Raw genomic sequence first — 21,150 nt, forward strand, 5'->3', positions numbered from 1 at the left:
ATATAATTAACAATGGCTAGATCCAGCGCATATAAAGTAGTGAAAGTCATAACCAGATGCGACGAACTCATAAGAAAGGTGTACTTTGCAAGTCTCAGGTTGAACATGAAAAGTTTGCTCGTTTAACGAATTTATGAGAATTTAAAATTTAACTACCACGGGACCGTGATTTATAAGTGGACGGAAGCAGATGTCTTTATATCCTTTACAACTTTAGGATTTGTATAAATTGAAATTCCCAAGGTGCCCGTAAATTTGAATATAAGGGGACGAACGGCGGTCTTCGGTAAAGTTAGTTAATAACCACCGCTTTAGAAATTAGCCAATTATATATTTAAAAAAAAAATCTTAAATGTTCTAACTAAATGATTCAATCAATAACTTTTAGACTTTCACATTCTATGATTTATGATTTATAAAAAACGAAAATTAACGCAATCCACAAATTCTTTCCATTGAGCTAAGTTTTTATTCAAAAATAACATGCAAAATAATTTTAATAAAGAAACATAAAACGTTGAATAGATGTAAGTAATAATGAGTATTTTTAAGACCAAGAATCTTTATCATTTTTTAATTAGGTGCTACTAAAAATATAGCCAAACTTTATTAACTAGCTGTATCTCACGGCTTCGCCCGTAGTCCTGTCATGATATTGAATAATCTATAACCTTCCGCAAGAAATGAGCTATAAAATACAAAAAAAAAATTTAAATCCGTCTCGCGATTCCAGAAGTTAACGCATTCAAACAAATAAACTTTTCGCTTATTATTAGTATAGATTTCTTCATTCTAAGATATCACTAAATAAATATAGAAATGTTTGATTAAATAGTGCTAGTTGTAAAAGTGTTTGGATGAAGCACGCCTTTTTAATTTACTTTTTAATCACTGGAAAGGTTGCAATCTGCCAGAGAGTGCAAGGTTGATAAACATATTATGCTTTGTTGGCATCTATCCATGAAAAAATTCCACCGACATTCACCCGCGTAACGAGAAATATGTACCAAATATTAAATTAAAGATTCAAAATACAGACCACACAATGGTAGGACTGGAAAAAAGTGATCATATTAATAAACAAATAGATTTTCTTGAGCTAAGTTTTATCTGTTTGAGAGCTACGATGCTACAAAGAGATACATAGATATTAAACTCATAACGTTCCTCTTTACAGCAGTAAAAAGAAGATAGCGAGTAAAATAGAAAGAAAGAAAGAAACTTTATTCTACAGAAGTATGCAACTACACCCACACAGGGGTTAAAAAAAATATTAAGAATTATAACAACGAAACTACACACAATATTTATATATATAAAAAAATATAAAATTAAAATAGAAAAAAAAAACAATTCGTATTATAACAGTTTCATTCAAAATGAGTGTGTGTGTGCGTGCGTCGCAATACCTGCAAAATGAAGTCCGTGCTCAGCATTATGCTGTAGTGTCAGGGACACTACAGCGCTGATTTTCAGCATGTGCCTCACATACATATTAAGTACATTCTAATAATAATATAAATGTAAAAGTTTGCTATGTGGTCGCGGCATAATAGGCCACCCTTTCCTTTCCCGTGGGTGTCGTAAAAGGCGACTAAGGGGGAGCGAGGGATGGACAGCAGCGTTCCTCTTAAAATAACTGTGAAGCCTAACTACGGTTCCACATCCGCCTGCCAAACATGGCAACTACTGGCAAAGCCCTCCAAGGGGAAGGCTTATGTTCAGCAGTGAATAGTTAAAGTCTGATGATGATGAAAAGAAATATATTTGGATAATTATTATTCAATCACGCGTTACCGCCTAAAGGGATATGAACGCAATTTAGTTTATGAATAGCAATTCAATCAGTTGCAAATTTTGAATTGTTCCATGCACACATTTATATAACACGCACACTAGTGTACTTCACTCTTAGTCTGTGGAATTGCATTACTAATCTACAGTATGTAAATACATTATACTACGTCAGCGATATTACTTAAAGCAAAAAATTAACAAGGAAACTGAAAGATGGTTCTAATGACAATAATAAAATTTCATCTTTTTAAGCATAATATTGCACAAGTATTTCCCATAATATTGCCGTGTGATCCCGGCGCAGAATAGGTCACCTCTCCTTTCCGTAGGCATCGTAAGAGGTGGCAAAGGGACATTAATGATCAAGAGATGGACAGCAGCGTCCCTTAAAATCTAACTGCGATTGCCAACCGCGGCAAGCACTGGCAAAACTAATTAAAAAGGGGAGGCCTATTTTTTTTATACAACTTAGAATGGCAAACAAGCTGACGGCCCACCTAATGGAAAGTGGTAACCGTCGCCTATAGACATGAGCAGTGCCATAGACATAACAGAGTATATTCAGCATAGGACAGTTAACGGCTGATATAATATTATTATTATTATTTTTTATACAACTTAGAATGGCAAACGAGCTGACGGCCCACCTGATGAAAAGTGGTAACCGTCACCTATAGACATGAGCAGTACCATGGACATAACAGAGTATACTGTTTCGCCCATGATACCCCCCATGCGTTGCCATTCCTGAGGACTCAGGCGTTATTCCTCTCTACCCTGTAAATTCACGCCATAACCCACCCTTCAAACCGAAACACAGCCATGCAAACACAACTGCTTCACGGTAGAAACACGAATGGGACAGAGGTACCCAAGCAATCGACTTTTGTACAAAGTCTCCCTCCCTCCCTTTCCCTCCCTCCCTATATTAGCCATAGATTGAGGATCAATTTTCTCTCTATACATGTCCAGTACAAATTTTCTAGTGAACAAAACACAAGCCGAATACTAATAAAGACATTATTACTGCCAGGCTAGAATTTTTCCAAATGAAGTTCCGGTACAAAATTAATGCAGTAGCAACATTTTCATTGTAAAATCCGTGTAATTAATCCGTTTAATTAGCAGTCTTCTGTGAAATAAATGATACAGAGACTTCATTATATTACTGACCTACCATTAGTACCTTCTTACTTCACTTCAATCAGATTATTTGTCTACTCTGCCAGATGAAACTACAAAACTGCATTAGTTCTCAGATCTCTAATTATTACATTCGTTTGCAGAACGGAGAGCTCGAATACTTTGTCAAAGAAATAAGAATAATATGTCTTCTTAAGAAATAAAACGAATTTGCTAGAAAATGTGACTGCTTCGTCTTAAAATTATCTACAATATGGGGGTAAGGGATTGTTAGTAATGAAAACTATGGGCCCCATTACTAGCAATATACTATATAAGGTCGATCTCCACACGGTTCTTTCTGGAAAACATCTTGATTAATTCTTTATAAATTTGTCACTATGGACTAACTGACCTGCTGTCATCCTCACTTATCGTCTCTCACTAATGCCCCGCCAGAATAGATAGCGCAGGCGGAATAATCATTCCATTATCACCCATTAAAAAAAATACTATGTATAACAAAATAGTACACCGTGCTCATAAAATTGACAAGTAACTAAGTATATCAAAATTTATAAAATAAATTTTATAAAATAACTTTTTAAAAGATTTTTTTTTTCCCTTTTTACTTTGAGTTTGCTGGAAGAGAACTCTTCTTTAGAGTCAAGTTCGCGTTTGTACATTTACTTATCTCTGTCATACTTTTTATGTATTATTAGTGTGTACAATAAAGTATAAATGAATAAATAGATTATTTTTAAAATTTGTATGATATAGTAGTTTGTTCCAACAAAACTTAATGAAATGAATACTAATGTTCGCCATCAGCAAACTGTCTTATAATTGGCTCTGTTATCCGTTCAGTTATATTTAGAGGCACTGATCCCTTTATATGTTCTCTGACGAAATTCACAAGGGCTGGAATATTTACTATTTATTACTGTAAAATCGAACCATTGTTGTTTGTTGTATCATGTCTAATTGGGATGTATCCTGTAACGACATAGAAACAAGAAAATAAAATAAATAATATTTTATTAAGTTATATTGAAGCAGATCATACAAATATACTAAAGATATATTTAATAGGTTCAAAAAATAAAGTAACACGTCAGATGATAATATTGAGCGATCTATTAACGAACAAACTTAGCGATCCCATGAGTCTCTCGAAAACTCTGAATTCACTGAAAGCCTTAATAATGCATATTCAATGAGAAATGGGAATTTTTTGAGTGCTTTGACTTTGTAAGTTATGCTGATTCTACTCAAGACTGCAAATATAAAAGTTTTTGTTGCGTGTGTTTCTTTGCTTTCAGATTTATAAATAAACATACGAATAGAAGAAATAACAAAATAAACATAAAACTTTATTTTTCAACCCACTTCAATGAAAAAGAGGTTCTTGGAATTTTTTTCTTATTAATAATGAAAATTATAAATATATATACTCAATCTACTCTGTACTTAGTTCACGGAATGTTAAACTAAAAAATACAAAATGTATTTCTGATTATACAGGTAGATAATAACTGGAGTATATTATTGACTGCCTGGTACTTGGGTAATATATATGAACATACAGAGTGAAATCAAATTTATTAGCCTCCTTTTATAGGTTTTTTTTTATCGTTTACCAGTAAAACTGAATATTTACACCAAAGGATTACACTAGGATCGTAAATTAAGAAATTTTTAACCATCCATATTAAAATGGCGCGGCGCGTCTATCTATTAAATTACTTTGAGTCGCTCATAATCTTTTTTTTATTTTTATTTTTCCAGTTCTTATCCGATTTTTATGAATCTTTTTAAAACAAAAGTTCTATCTCTAGTGTTGTTATTATACTAACTTTGTGAGTAATAAAGTCGGATTTTTATGTAAAACGAATTGTTAAATTGTATCTTTCACGCAGGCCCAATAAATACAATACTAGCACTAATTTTGTATAATTTACGCGCGGTGTCGCTCACTAGTTTCTGTTAACTCTTTTGTCACGTCCACCAAACTCTAGCGTAACAACTAACTAGATTTATCTCCTGAAACTTTCGTAGTGTTACATTCAATAAGTTGCAGCCCCCGAAAGCGAGGTAAACAATATTACGTGAGTAAAGAACATAAATTAAGAGGGTTCATACCGAAGCTTTCGGAAATCTGACAACGTCGGGATTATCTGTCAATATTCAATTATAACTAAACAATTTTCAGTAGCCATTACTAATTGATAATTATGATTACCATGCTCGGCAGGCGGATTGGCAAACGCAGCCAGGCTTTAGACTTGTTTTAAGAGGGACGCTGCTGCCCATCCCTCGCCCTCCCTTAGTCGGTTCCTATGACATTCAAACGAATGATTGAAACAAAGAGGTGGCTTATTCTATACCGGGACCACACGGCATACAGAGAGAATATGGTCCATTAGTACGATCAACCAAAAAGGGAATGATTTACTCTCAATAGTTGACTGCACTATGCCGGCTAAGTGCTTTTTCACACTACGTTTGAACGATCCGAGATTATAGAACGAAGGAAATACGTCGCAGGAAAGGCCATTCCATATTGCTACAGTACGGTTCCCGTAAGAGTCGGCAAACTTATACGCGAACGCGGGCGGCTAACCGCGTATAGGTGTAGTCCCTGGCCCATCCTCGTGAGGGGATATCAAAAAAGAAAAGATGGAATAAGGAAATACAGTTACAGGTACTTCCAGGAACTCATGTAGTTATAGAGGTTCTAGAATTTTACTCATCTCAACGTCTTCCACGATATGAATAGCTTTTCTCTTTAGAACATCGAAAGCGTATAGAAGGTACTTAGTGAAGCCATCCCAAGGACGCAAGCAGTACTCCACACACGACCTTTCTTGTGCTTTATATAACAGAGGGTTTGCTCCGGTGTGAAGTACCGTCGCGCTGTTCGGAACTTTAGAGAGTTTTTTTAATGCTGTTTATACTGCAATCCTAATTCCTGTAGATCCTGTAAGATCGGGACGCAGATATACTCTCAGTGAATTAAACTATTCTCGTATTTTTCAAAAAGTACCACACAATGAAGCGGAAGGAGAAAGTCTTGTTGGCGTTAAATGTGACAAGATTACTGTCGCCCCAAGAAGAAACCCTGTGCAGTATATTATTAATTTTGCCAACAAGAGCATCTCGCTTTAACTTGGATGTTGGAATGACCCGCTGACTAAGCTGGAATATCCTGTATGGACTATGCTTTCGTCGGCTTAGTAGTGAATCTTACCACAAAACAACATGTCGTCATGTTGTGAAAAATATGTACTAAAATTTTGTAGTTCTTTTTCTAATTTACAAAAATATCTTGAACATTGCAAATTTCAGTGTGTCTATATTCGATATTGTAACGTCTTTTATAAATATTTAAGTCAATGAAAGTTTTTTAACTATCCACTGAGATACAGACTCTGCCTAGTTCAGTGGCTAATAGATCTAACTAAATGTAATTTATTATTCATTAAAGGCAGTTAAAAAAAGTTATATCGTATCCAAGTACATAACACTTAAAACTAATTCAAAACGTACAAATAATTAGATATAGTTTTTTTTTTATGCAACTTAGAATGGCAAACAAGCTGACGGCCCACCTGATCGAAAGTGGTAACCGTCGCCTATAGACATGAGCAATACCATGGACAGAACAGAGTATACTGTTTCGCCCATGATTCCCCCATGCGTTGCCATTCCTGAAGACTCAGGTGTTATTCCTCTGTACCCAGTAAATTCAATTGTAGTGGAATGTCCTTGTTTACACAATATTATATGCTTCAACGTGTCTAAATCTTATTTTTATATTCAATTCATTTAATCATAATTTATTCCTAATAAGCAGGATCTTAGTTCCTTATAATCTATCTTATCTAGTAAAGAAATGAAACTACGATTGTCATTGATTCGTTCTCTTCCGTTTAATGCTTGATTACTTGATTATATTTCAGTTGTTTAGTAAATTATAATGACATATGTAATATTGTTATAATTTGATATTGTTCAATCAGAATACTTGTTAGTGCAGTTACAAAAAATAAATCAAAATGTGAATTCTGTAATTTCTATTTAATTTACCAAGCCACCAAAACGTGCGTGTGCCCACGATCAGACATTATTTAAGTGGACAGTCATACTTGTTTGTCTCGCTCTAATGGATATGTTATTATTATATTTTCTCTCTTTCAATTGCCAAACTATATATTTTATAATCTAAGGTTACAATTGTCGCCTATAAACATGAACAGCGGTATGGAAATTACAGAATACATTGTGACGCACATGGGATCTCTCCTGCTTTGCCATTTCTGAGAACTAAAGTGTTAAGCCTCCATATCTTTGGACAGTCATCTTCGAGAAATAGCATATAGAGTTTTTTGTAAGCATGTTACATACGTTCGTGTGGTCCCAGCATAGAATGGGCAATTCCTTCCTTTCTCGTGGGTGTCGTAAGAAGCGACTAAGTAGAAAACTTAATGGTCGAGGGATGGACAGCAGCATCCCTCTTATAACCTCACTAATACCTTACTGCGGTTAACAACCCACATGTTAAACCGTGTCAACTTTTGTTCCCCCCCCCCCGCCAAGGGGGAGATTTATGTTCAGCAGTGGACAGTATCAGCAGATATCATCATCATCATCATCATTATGTCACTAATAAATAAGATTATAAATAAAATAAAAATACCACCACAATATGTTTGAAAATAATATTTAATAAATAATTTTCTACATATATTTTATACATGTACACAAAAATAAATATTATAATTGAACATCGCTTATTGAGTTGTCAAAATTCTATATTGGCCTTAAACATATTTACATTCTCTTAGAAGTCACTAAGATACTAATGTTCTAGTTATGTAATACACTTAAATATAATCTTTAAAATTATTATTATAATAATAAATATAAATCGCACAATACAATTTACATTTAAAAATTTTTGACTTAGATTAAAATAGGTACAATTTTTTACGACCATAATGAATATATAAATAATAAAAAATAATTTAATTATATCGTTATATAAAATGTTTAACATAGTTATAACTCGAACCTAAATTAAAATTGTACAATATTATTTTTATATATTCTACTAGAATAAACATTCACAAACGATTTTTTTTTTTTTTTATGCAACTTAGAATGACAAACAAGCTGACGGCCCACCTGATGGAAAGTGGTTACCGTCGCCTCTAGACATGAGCAGTACCATGGACATAACAGAGTATACTGTTCCGCCCATGATACCCCCCATGCGTTGCCATTCCTGAGGACTCAGGTGTTATTCCTCTGTACCCAGTAAATTCACGCCAAATTGCACTTAATGTAAAGTAATACAGCTACCCACTAATACTTCATTTATTTGATGACTAAAAATTCATAATAATAACTTTATAAATAAAAATATAGATACTTATTTACCCACTTTATTATGGTTCTCAAAATTTGTACCTACCTACTATTCACTTAACTCTTGTCTCAACACATATATTTAATTATAAATAAAATAAATACAAACACGCTATACAGTGTAATATTTGAGCGAAATTATATTTAAAAATTTATATTTTATGAGTTATACAACATTTATCGTCCTGATATCAGTCATATTTGATACATTGACAACTTAATACAAACACACAATTCTGTACCTACCCGTATTTTAATATTACTCAGACCACAAAAATATGTTTGTGCATCTATATGTATTTCTATGAAGTACTTTGGAAAATTGCAAAATAAATTTACAAAAATTTAATACGAATAGTAAACGTAATATTAATTTGTAAAACGTATTATGGAAATAAATAAAAATGATCTACCATAGAACGTCTAATGTGATTTAGGCCAGTGCTAAATTAGGGGTAATGTCAGTCGCGTATGTTCAACGACAAAACATCGCCGAAGTCAATAGCTACAAAAACTTTCGACGTGAGCTGTCAATGCAACCGTCCGGCGAACATGATGCATTGTATGATAAAATTCGGTTCGCGCTACATAAGAAACTATCCAATATGGCGTTGCCGAACATACGTCTACTGAAGATCCATGCACTTACGACCGAACAAACGCCGATCGTGCACGTTCTACGGTTTTACGTCGACATAATAATCGATCTTCAGCACAATATATCAAATTACGTATCAATTGTTACTTTTAATAGGATTTGTATGCAATTTAATGTCAGGACATTCCGTCACCGAAAAAACGCGAAGGAAGATCGGTCTAATAACCTATGCAGCACTAGCCTTACGGTCACATTCGCGTTTACATCTTGTCTTTTGATTTTTGGCGTTGACTGTACTAGATTATTTCCCCTTATTACTATAAATCTCAAATTCACAATACAATTTAACATAATAAAATACTGATTTGTACATTTTAATATCTCACGTTATAATCACTTAATGGAGTCTCAATGAGCACAGTTTCGGTCGTCTCCTGACCTGCAGGAGACGCTGCTTGCATAGCGGACGGTCGCAGTGATATTGCAAGGGGTAGAGCAGACCTCGCGCATAATTGCGACGCGCCGCGAGTGGATCCAACGGAGTGGTAGCGTGTACAACGGCCGCGCCTGAACAAAACAGAATATTTACATATAAATAGACAGATGATAGATCTTTTAATACTAACAACAATAAAAAAATAATAATTACACAACAACAACAATAAAGGAAAAAATATCAGTATATTTTGCTGGTAATAAGAGCCACCTCGGCTGTTGCTATATATGCACACCTCCAGCAAGATGCACCTATACAGCGCTGACTTTCACTCTGCCGGCTCATTAACTCATTTCACTTTAGGATTCGTATGAGTCGTACTATATACATAAGTACCTCTGTCCCACTCTTATTTATGCGGCTAAGCAGCAGTGCTGGGGGTGTACTGCGCCATAAGCGCAGCGCACCAGCTCCGGAGCCGGTGCCAGAGACCAGCACTCTCCTCCCCGGCGACCCGCGCCGCCTTCGACACCCCGGCCAAGTATCGGCAACAGGTACACAAGTCACTCCGGTGACTACATTCCATTGTTACATTAACAATAGGCACACAGCCCCCCGCCGTACTCGGCGGGGCGGTTAACTGTACACAAAGCGGCCGGGTAACCGTCGCCCGGCCGGTGACTAATCCTTGTATAAAGGGCGACTCATACCTGGACAGGTCCCAACAGGCCCTTATATACGCGGCTTGTAGCGGCTTATTTTTTGTGTCCACTTTTATAGTAGCGCATTGTCCGTATTATAAATTTAAATTATTTTTAGGTATTGGCACCCGACTTAAGAGTCGGGTGCATTGCTAATTTATAAGAGGAGTGTTTCCTGGGACAACATGTCGCTGTCCCAGGATGACATTCCACAATTCGTGGCCTTTTTAAAGGCCAAATGTCCTGGCCTCTTAAAGGCATTTTTCGATGAGCGCAGGGGCGCACATGTGATACATGACGACGCCCCTGCCTCGCCGGCGGCCTCCCTTCAGGAGGCCAACGACGAGCTGTCCTCAAACCCACCTTCCCCCGGGGACCACCTAGTGAGTACCCCGGAGCCGATGTCCCCACAGGAGGTTGCTCCCAACCGCCCCTCCTCTGAAACGGAAATGGAGCTAGACGCTCCCAACGTCGTCGCCGAAACAGGCGACTCCTCCGACACTGCCTCCTCCTCGGAAGAGGAATTTCAAATTGTGGGTGCCAAGCGCACCAAACGCGCGAAGCGGGCGCGCGATCTTCCCCCGCCTAAAACCCAACGTGCCAACGATGGCGCACCCGTTCCGGCTAACGCCGATAAAACCGACCGCGATCACGCGGGGAAAGTGAGGCCTCCTCCTCCTATAATCATCCAGGACAAGACAGCCTGGAACAGGGTGTCAGCTGCGCTGAAGGAAAAGCGCATATCCTTTACCCATGCAAGGGTAACCTCACTAGGAATCAGAGTAGTGGTTCCCACATCGACGGATCATCGCCAGTTAACTTCCTTCCTCAGGACAAACAGTGTGGGTTACCACACTTATGCCCTCGAGGAGGAGAAACGACTGCGCGTAGTAATACGCGGCGTCCCTAAGGAGCTGGACTGCCAGGACATCCTCGCAGATATCCGCTCACAAAACTACCCCGTCCACGAGGTACACAGGATGTACCGCAGCAGGGCCAAAACGCCACTAGACATGGTACTAGTGGTACTAGATCTCTCCCCAGAGGGGAAATCTATCTTCAACATCCGAAGTGTCTGCCTGATCTCAGGCCTATCAGTAGAACCGCCAAATAAGCGGACCTACCCCGGGCAGTGCCACCGCTGCCAAAATTATGGGCACTCCGCCCGAAACTGCTACGCGCGCGAACGTTGCGTCAAGTGCCTGGGAGACCACGGCACCAAGCAATGCACTCGCGTGAGTGGCACCCCGACCCCACCTAGCTGTGTACTCTGTGGCACACAGGGCCACACAGCTAACTACCGCGGATGTCCCCGCGCTCCCCGTCCCGGCCAAAACAAGGCCTCCGCAAAAGCCACAAAGGCTCAGGCACCCCGCGCAGCACGCCCCGCGCCCCCTACTATCCCGCAGCCCTCAGCTGCACCACCTCCCCCGCCAAAAAATGCTTGGGTGCGACCTCCGGTCGTCAAGGCGACCCCCTCACCCACCATGCCATCTGCAACCGCTCCCACGCTTGCCAAGATTGTGGCATCGCCCGCTCCTCCGCGCCCCGCCCCGCAAACTGGAACGAACATAGGCTCAAGCTTCGCAGCCGACTTCGCACTGGTAGCGAAACTCGCCAGCTCCATCGACGCTGGCGAGATTACGGCCCTGGCCTCCAAATTAAGGTCAGTCAACGACCCACAAGAAAGACTCGCAGCCGTCTGCGAGCACATCGGCGTACTAGTCGCCATCCTCAATTTTAACAATTAATTATGGATCTAAGGGCGAAAAGATGCAAACCTCGGTCCGTTAAGTTAGCGTTTTTCAACGCTAACGGACTACAAGGGCAAAGAGACGAAGTCCGTGAGTTTCTCACCGTCCATCAGGTGGACGTTCTCCTACTACAGGAGACCTTCCTCAAGCCTTCAACACGCGGTCCAAGAATCGCAAACTACAATATCGTACGCAATGACCGCATCAGTCGCGGCGGCGGTACGTTAATTTATTACCGAAGGTCCCTTCAGTGCATTCCGATCGACACGCCTCCGCTCGTAAACATGGAAGCCTCGATATGCCTCCTCGCGATGACAGACCACCGACCGATCTATATAGCATCGGCATATCTCCCTCCCTCCAAAAAGCTACTCCGGGCCGACCTCCAAGCTCTCATGGACCTGGGGGATTCGGTAATTATTGCCGGAGATCTAAATTGCAAGCACAGCCTTTGGAGCTGTGCTTATCCGAACCCAAACGGTCTCACCCTGGAACGTCTTTCGCTCTCCATGGGTTTCGACATCCTTCCCCCAGTGCACTTCACGCACTATCCGGCAAACACTGCTCATCAGCCCTCCATCCTCGACATGGCCCTACTAAAGAACGTAGCCTTAAGGCTGAGTTCTATGGAGGTCCATGCCGAACTCATCTCCGACCACCGCCCCGTCACATTCTCGCTAGGCCCACCTGCAGACGGGGCGCCTCAATTTAAAACGGTCACGGACTGGAGCCGGCTCGAGAAAGTCCTCGAGTCGACTAACTCTCCGGTACTGGACCGCATCCCGGACGTAGTCGAATCTATCGAGGAGACGACTACAGCCATTGACGCGCTAACAGAGCACCTGCAGTCGGCAGTCAAGGACTGCTCCAGGGAGGTTCCGGATACGGGCGACCGTAGATGGAACCTGCCTGATGATGTAAGGGCTCTGCTGCGCACTAAGAATGCAGCCACACGAGCGTATGACCGCTATCCCTCAGAAGAGAACCGAACCCGCCTGCGAGATTTACAGCGCGAAGTAAAGAGTCGCATAGCGGAACTTCGGCGAGACAGATGGGATAAGTTCACCAAAGAACTCACCCCCTGCCATACCGCGTACTGGCGAGTAGCCAAAACCCTCAAAACAGACCAGTGTTACTCCGACCTTCCGCCCTTAGTCCGAACAAACAACAGTCCGGCCTTATTTGATGAAGAAAAGGCTGAATGCCTAGCAGACAGCCTAGAGGCCCAATGCATGCCGAGTACCCTTCCGGTGCCCGATGATCATCTAGAGAAGGTAGAATCCGAGGTGGAGCGAATCCTGTCGATCCCTCCAGTAGAGTCACTCCCCCCCGTTACACTGGATGAGGTGCGAACACTCATCAAAGGAACCCCCAACCGAAAGGCACCCGGTGCCGACGGTATCTCTAACAGACTCCTTAAGAGTCTGCCAGAAACCATTCTGCTACTTCTAGTAGCGATCTTCAATGCGGCAATTACCAATGCCATCTTTCCAGATGCTTGGAAAGAAGCCGATGTCGTAGGCTTTCCCAAACCTGGGAAAGATAAGTCCCTTCCCACCAGTTTTCGCCCCATCAGTCTCCTCAGCTCGCTGGGGAAGCTGTATGAGAAGCTAATACTCGCACGCCTGAAAGACTGGCTACAGTCCAAAGGCATCCTGATCGATGAGCAGTTCGGCTTTAGAGCCAAGCACTCAGCTGTTCATCAAGTACATCGTGTAGTAGAACACGTCCTCAACGCCCGACACCTGAAATCCAACGGGGTCACATGTGCCCTGTTTCTCGACGTAGCGAAGGCCTTTGACAAAGTCTGGCACAGCGGCTTGATTTTCAAACTGCACAAGATGGGAGTGCCAGACAGGCTCGTGCACATCATACGAGCCTTCTTGTCCAATAGGTCATATCGCTATCGCGTCAATGGAGTGCGTTCCAGCGCACGACCGATTAGAGCCGGCGTCCCTCAAGGCGCTGTCCTCTCCCCACCCACTTCTCGTTGTACACCAACGACATCCCGCGTCAGCCCCGAGTGCAAATCGCCCTCTTTGCTGATGATACAGCCCTATATGTGGACAGCACGTCGGCCGCCTGTGCAGCCAACAGGCTTCAACGGGCGGTGGACGAGCTGGCCTACTGGTTCAGAAAATGGCGCATCGAAGTCAACCCAGATAAAAGCGCCGCCGTGCTTTTCACGGCCAAAAGAAAACCATCCCTTCCCGCCTCTATTCAGCTGTTTGGCACGCCCGTCCCCTGGACGAACGAAGCCAAATACCTAGGCGTGACACTAGATTCCAAGTTGAGTTTCGCATCTCATCTTAAGCGCGTCCGAGGCCTGGCCAATTTTATACTGGGACGCCTCCATCCCTTTATTAACAAGCGCAGCCAATTGTCGCTTAACGCAAAGCTGACGCTCTATAAAGCATGTATAAGACCGGTGATGACGTACGCTAGTGTCGTCTTCGCCCACGCCCTTCCTTCATTACTTCACCCCCTTCAGGTGGTGCAAAATAAATTTCTGCGACGGGCCACGGGCGCCCCGTGGTACGTGCGCAACGTGGATCTACACCGCGACCTCAAAATACCCACTATAAGGCAATTTATGAAGCAAGCGTCTCGACGCTACTTTGCCTCAGCCGAGTCCCATTCAAATCCGCTCATAGTAAGAGCGGTCAAATACAAACCCCCCATAGAGAACGTCGCTCCAAAACGTCGTCGCCCGAGGCACGCACTCTTGGACCCCGATGATCCAACTACGACGGCAAACGCGTCTCCCTCCCTACCTACCGCGGAACCCTCGACAAGAGCCCCTACAAACACACCCACACATCGCACACACCGCCCCCGCCGGCGGGGGCGAAGAACCCTCGCGACACACGGTCCGCGCGCGATCAGGTTTGCGCCCGAGCGCATAACAACCGCGTCGCAATCTCACCCACCCAGACGTACCGACCCTTCGCCGTCCCTCGACGGGGGTCGAAGTGCGGTGGCCTAAGCCGAGGCCGAGCCACTCTGGCGCCCTTAGGCGCACACACACACCGCAGTCCATAAGAAAGAGTCGACACCTCTGTCGCTCCCCTCTCGCGGGCTTGGAGTGCCATCAGCACTCGCCCCTGCATTCGCGTCCGGTGAAGCTGTAAAGGCCACACACGGCCAACAGCAAACACATTCAGAAAAAAAAAAAAAAAAAAAGCAGTGCTGGGGGTGAAGGGATTGTTAGTAATGCGGACTGCTAGTCATATTGCTAGCAATAAACCCTGTCAGGTCAACCTTCACGTAGTCACCCCTGGAAACCATTGTACTGAATTCCAGGTGAATTCATCATCTTTCATTCTCACCTATCATTCCTCACTGGTGCCCCGCTAGCGTATACCGTTAGCTCAGGCGAGATTACCACTCCATTAATCATCTATTAAAAAAAAAACAATATAAAAGAGTGGCACATGATGAAATTATATTAAAATCGTAATATATATGGTAAATTCTCAGAAACAGCAATGCATGAGGGTACCGCAGTATTACAGTATATTTTGTAATTGTTATGGTCATATTTATAGGTGATTATCACTTACCATTCACTTGAGGCCGTCTGCTTGTTTGCCATTTCAAATTGCTCAAAAAACATGTTACCTAATATAATCTATAGCATTCTAAACTGTATGAGTATTGTTCAAAATTAACCTTTTTACATATAACTGACAATTATAGTTTTTTATAAAAAAGAAAATTGATAAACAATTGAAATAGAACAAATATATATATATATATAATACAGCAAGTCAACAAACGGCAATTTTTTTTACAATTAATAAATAATATATACATACAAGAACCAGCACATTTTATAAACAAGTATCTAAAAATATGCTGTCTCCTAAAACTCGTAAAGATTGGCCAACTAACCCATCTCTCACCGGGAGAAGGAATTATTAATAATGGAGATTAGCAACCCCATTACTAACATTAAAACCCCATAAGGTTGCCTTCCTTGCGATTCCTGCTGAAAATCATCGTGATTGGTTTATTGTTGAACTCATCACAATAGGCTAATTGACCTTACTTCACTGGTGCCCCGCCAGCATATACCGATAGCGTAGGCAGGGTTACATCCATTATCGTCCATTAAAACTAAACATTCCTCACCGCACTCCGCTACCATAAACTAATACAGCTTTAACGACCATCCTCATTGTTCAAAATGAACCTTTTTTACATATACTGACAAATGTAGTTTTTTATAAAAAAGAAAATTTCTAAACAATTGAAATGAAAACAAAAATATATATACAAAATACATCAAGTCAACAGACGGCATTTTTACTTACAAATAATATAATTAATAAATAATATATACATACAAACATTCATTTTCATTAATAAAAAAAAATATACATTTTTTTAATGAATGAAATCGTACATCTATGAAACAGCAATGCGAGCGTCATTTTCAATAGTAAAAAAAGTATAATAATTTCTTGGAACGCTGCCATATTAAATAAATCGAAAAGGAAATATAATACTTTGATATTGTAAAATAAAAATAACAAGATCCAATTTCGATGCGAACAAAATGAATGCAAGAAATTGTTTTAGTACTTTTTTTTTTACATTAACCAATTTTCTTTTGATCATTTATATACAAGTGTCAAATTGGAATACTTTTACAATTGGACTCAATTTACTTATTATTTCGTGTAGTACGTGAGTTATGATGATTAATTTATATCAAACGAGTTCCAAAGAGAAGGACTTCTAAATTCGCATGTTTCTTTTTTTAAATATATAAGTAGGTACGTAACGCAATATCTTGGCCATTTCTATTTTAGAAGTTTTTTTTACAATCTACACGATTTAATTCCGTATTTCGACATATTAATCCGCCGCCATATTAGGACCGCCGTTTTTCTTTGTGGAACAAAATCTCTTTGTATACAAACAAAATAGGCACATAGTTCCCGGTTGTAAATTTTAAAATGTTTAATACGTGTAAGGGAAATTAAGTCGAGGGATGGGCAGCAGCGTCCCTCTTAAAGCATCACCAAAGCCTAACTGCGGTTACAAATCAGACTACCAACTATGGCAACTTCTGGGAAAACCTCTCTTTTGGGAGAAACCTATGTTCAGCAGTGGACAGTAAACGGCAAATATGACGATGATAATGTTGAATATGTGTAAACAAGCACATTTTACTGCGAGAAACAGACGTACCAGTCATATAAACACTTATACGCACGCACGCACACATGCAAGCACGCACGCACGCATGCATACATTAGAAATATTTGAATTTAAAACGAGGAATCGTTTATTTATTTATTTATTTACTTTTTATTGCATCACTTAACGAATAATACAAAGATAATTATAAATTACACTTATGGAGTACAAAAGGCGGTATAATCGTTAAAACAATCACTTCCAGATTTTGTGTGTTTATCTTATAAATTAAATTTGCAACAAAAAGTTTTTTGCTCTGCCAAGTAAAACAGCAGCTTTAATCGTAACAAAATTAAAATGGGGTAAACCCTACCGATTGGGAGGAAGGGTTTGTTAGTAATCCGGAATACTATTCCCATTGCTAGCAAGATACCCTATCAGGTCGATTTCCACGCGATCCACTCTGAAGACCATCGTGTTAAACTTCAGGTGTAGTCATCACGATGGGCTAACTGACCTGCCTTATCATTCTCACCTATCACCTCTCATTGTTGCCGCGCCAGCGTATATCGTTAGCACAGACGGAATTACCACTCCATTGTCATCTATTTAAAAAAACCTATCGATTGCAAAAAGCATAATATGTTAGCAAGAAAAAACGGACGAATTGAGAACCTGGTTATATTTAAAGGAAGTATTTACTTTTTTATGCTATAACCATCCAATGTCATAACAGAAGCATTTTTATGCAGTTGCATGCTAGGGTACATACCCAGTTTATATTGTTTTCAGTCTAACTGTAAAATACAAATAACAAAACTACAAATCAAGAGGAGGAAGTGCCGGCGGAACATTACAAACGGAAGCCTCAAGGTTATAGGGAACCAGACTTTACAATCGCTTTGGATATAATCCAAGTCTTACAGGAAATGTATGGAAAATTATTTTTGCACCTATATAGGAAGCACTTATTTAGATCAAAACAAAAGATTTCATACATTTTATTTATGAGTTATTCATCAACATTTTTGTGAGCTCTCAGTGTTATTATTTTTAAAGTTATAATCACTGGCTACTGTGATATTTACCAGCTATATCTTATTCTTAAGAGAAAGGCTATAATCTCCTCTTTAAAGAAATACCCATATCCGACCGGTAATTCGACAAGATCTAATTGAATGTGGGCAAGATAAAGTTTGTGTAAAGTTTTTGATAATATACAGTTTAATGACAATTGAAATGTGAATTTTTTTAGCTAATTGTTCAAGATCAGACTCTATAGGAGTAAAATTTTTCGCACTTGCAATATTAGAACCATAGACATAGATCGTTCAACCGTCGGAAGGTCAAATATTTCAAATTTTGATAACGGATAGGACTACAGGCACCTTTGTATTTTTTTATTTATTATAATATAAAACTTGAGGCACGGACAAGCATTTTATTTCGTCAAGAACTTCTCAGCTTCAAGCGCAAACACTAATAAATAGTTATATAACGCTAGGTGAGCATTCGTCTGCGCAAATAATAAGTTATTTAATCGATAATTTAATATATACGGAGAAATAACACCTTAGTCCTCAAGAAAGCCAATACATGAAGAAACCAAAGTCGTCACAATGTGCATAGTTGCTGTTCCTGTTTATTGACGACGGTTACTACTTTCCATAAGGTAAGCCGTTAAATAATTTACTATTTCAAAATGCATAAAAAAGTTACAGATTAAGAATAAAAAAATATCCTGTCTGTAACCACAAATATAGATAATCAGGGATATTATATCGTCTATTACCGTTGTTATGAACGTTACACTCGGCATGCCCTTTTAATACAACTTTCATAATCTAAATTTATTTTATAGTCTAAATTTTTTTTATACCACTAAAGCGGTAAATCAGCATACGACCCACTTAATTGTAAGCGAATAAGATATAATAGTTAAGAAGAATAAAGCTAGCAAAAGCATTTGACTCTGCTAAACGGTATTATGAGCCAGCATCCGGACTTTGATATACTAGAGTTGTAAACTTGTCGAGTTTCGCAGAATGAGCTATACAATATTTAGAAAGTGTCCAGCAATTAAATTTTATTATGTTTCATATATTTTGATTCCTAAGAATCCGAATTGGAAACTGTCAAGCTCACTTAGTTGGTAAATGTAATAAATAATATAGGCGCAATAAATTCTGCCTTATTCCATTCAGACAACACTTATTTGCATTTCCAATATTAAGCCATGCAATTAAAATCTTATTTGAATACCTTTAAAGAATATTTAGAAAGATATTTGTTGGCAGTCGTAATTAAATCGCTGAATTAATTATCGGGAATGTTTAATTAATTGAATTACATTATTATAATATAACAATTTAACCCCATTAATGTTATTCTGTCCGCTATAAGCAATTAATGAATAAACAAACAGAGCACAGTGTTACTCCTAGAAACCATGTTTTTTATACAACTTAGAATGGCAAACAAGTTGACGGTCCACCTGATGGAAAGTGGTAACTGTCGCCTACAGACATGAGCAGTACCACGGATATAACAGAGTATACTGTTTCGTCCATGATACCCCCATACGTTGCCATTCCTGAGGACTCAAGTGTTATTCCTCTGTACCCAGTAAAATCACGCTATATCCTACCCTTCAAACCGAAACACAGCCATGCAAACACGGCTCCTTCACGGTTGAAACACGAATGGGACAGAGGTACCCAAGCAATCGACTTTTGTACAAAGTCTCCCTCTAGTAAATTATTGTTGAATTCGTTACTATGCTCCAACTAACCTGCTTCAATTCTCAGTTATCGTCATCACTGGTGCCCGCCAGCGTATACCGATAGCGAAGGTAGGGTTACCATGTCTTTATCATCCATTAAAAAATGGAGCGAACAAAGCATATTTACGAGATTTAATTAAAATCAGTCGAGCGATTTCGGAGAATAGTGTGAAGGAACGTTACTAACATAGATTTTAATTATCATAATAAATTTACTGTCTTTGCGCTCTAGCGCGAGAGATCTATGAGTATCGTATATATATCTGAGAGATCTATCTCTCAGAACAAAAAATAAAATATTTAGCATTCTTTTAAGGCAATACTCTGTCAATAAAACTGAACATTTGCCCCAAAAAACTTGGATCGAAAATAATATGCGAGGATCCAAATAAAAAAGTAATTAATTTTTAGCCATACCTGTTACAATGACATTTCAATAGTCTCAGGAATGCTCCTCTGAACGTCCTGTTGAAGACTGTGTAAATGATGGGATTTATTGTGGAAGACACGTAGCCCAGCCAAAGACAAATATCGACCACGTGTTCTGTGTACAAAAATAAACGATTAATCTTTTAACCGCTTCAGACAACAAATATTTTCGTGCACTGCCCCTCTCGGATTGTTCGAGACAGAATTTGTGTTTGAATGTTTGTTTTTTCCGTCATTTAACTGCCTACTATATTAACAAATAGAGAAATAGAGACAGCATCTTACTAATATAATAAAATTGCAACTAAACGATATCTGTACTTGGGAGATATTTAATAAAAATTAATATATATATTAAGGGTTTTCACAAATCCAATAGATATCCAAACAATATTTTTTAAAAAAATTATCTGGTTGTCTATCTGCATGTTTGTTCCGGTATCACACAAAATCTACTGCATTAAATTGAATGCAGTTTTCACAGTTACATTCCTTAAGATCTAGCTTAAAATGTGGTGTATATTTTATCTTGATACGCTATCTTTTTTTTTTTTATGCAACTTAGAATGGCAAACAAGCTGACGGCCCACCTGATGGAAAGTGGTAACCGTCGCCTATAGACATGAGCAGTGCCATGGACATAACAGAGTATACTGTTTCGCATATCTAGAGGTAGTATATTTTATTATTTTTTTTTTTAAATAGACGCGTTTAAAGTAGCAGGTAAAATAAAATAAAAATACAATATTTGGAATTTGTCAGGTATTAATCAATATTAAAAAGGGATTTCACTGCGCAATACAAGCATTTTATACTCATATATATATATATATATATATATATATATATATATATATATATATATATTGGTGTTATCTATATGTATTTACAATAAATATATTTTTTAATATACCTTTCAATTATCTAATACTCATAACATACTCTGATTAGAG

At 39.2% G+C, this 21,150-nt stretch overlaps 1 protein-coding gene across 1 annotated transcript in view; it reads right to left on the reverse strand.

Annotated features, from left to right (window-relative positions):
* Positions 1 to 7,635: 7,635 nt before the first annotated feature.
* LOC113522247 (5-hydroxytryptamine receptor 2B) overlaps positions 7,636 to 21,150 on the reverse strand; it is a 134,461-nt gene continuing 120,946 nt past the window's right edge. The window contains exons 9-10 of the mRNA XM_052897842.1: positions 20,186 to 20,312; positions 7,636 to 9,514 (exon numbers count right to left, since the gene is read on the reverse strand). Coding sequence (XP_052753802.1) covers positions 9,322 to 9,514; positions 20,186 to 20,312 — 320 coding nt within the window. The 3' untranslated portion in view covers positions 7,636 to 9,321. The remainder of the gene's footprint in view (positions 9,515 to 20,185; positions 20,313 to 21,150) is intronic.

This window comes from Galleria mellonella, unplaced genomic scaffold (genome assembly GCF_026898425.1).
Source record: "Galleria mellonella isolate WM207_F2 unplaced genomic scaffold, CSIRO_AGI_GalMel_v1 utg38, whole genome shotgun sequence".
NCBI lineage: Eukaryota > Metazoa > Arthropoda > Insecta > Lepidoptera > Pyralidae > Galleria > Galleria mellonella.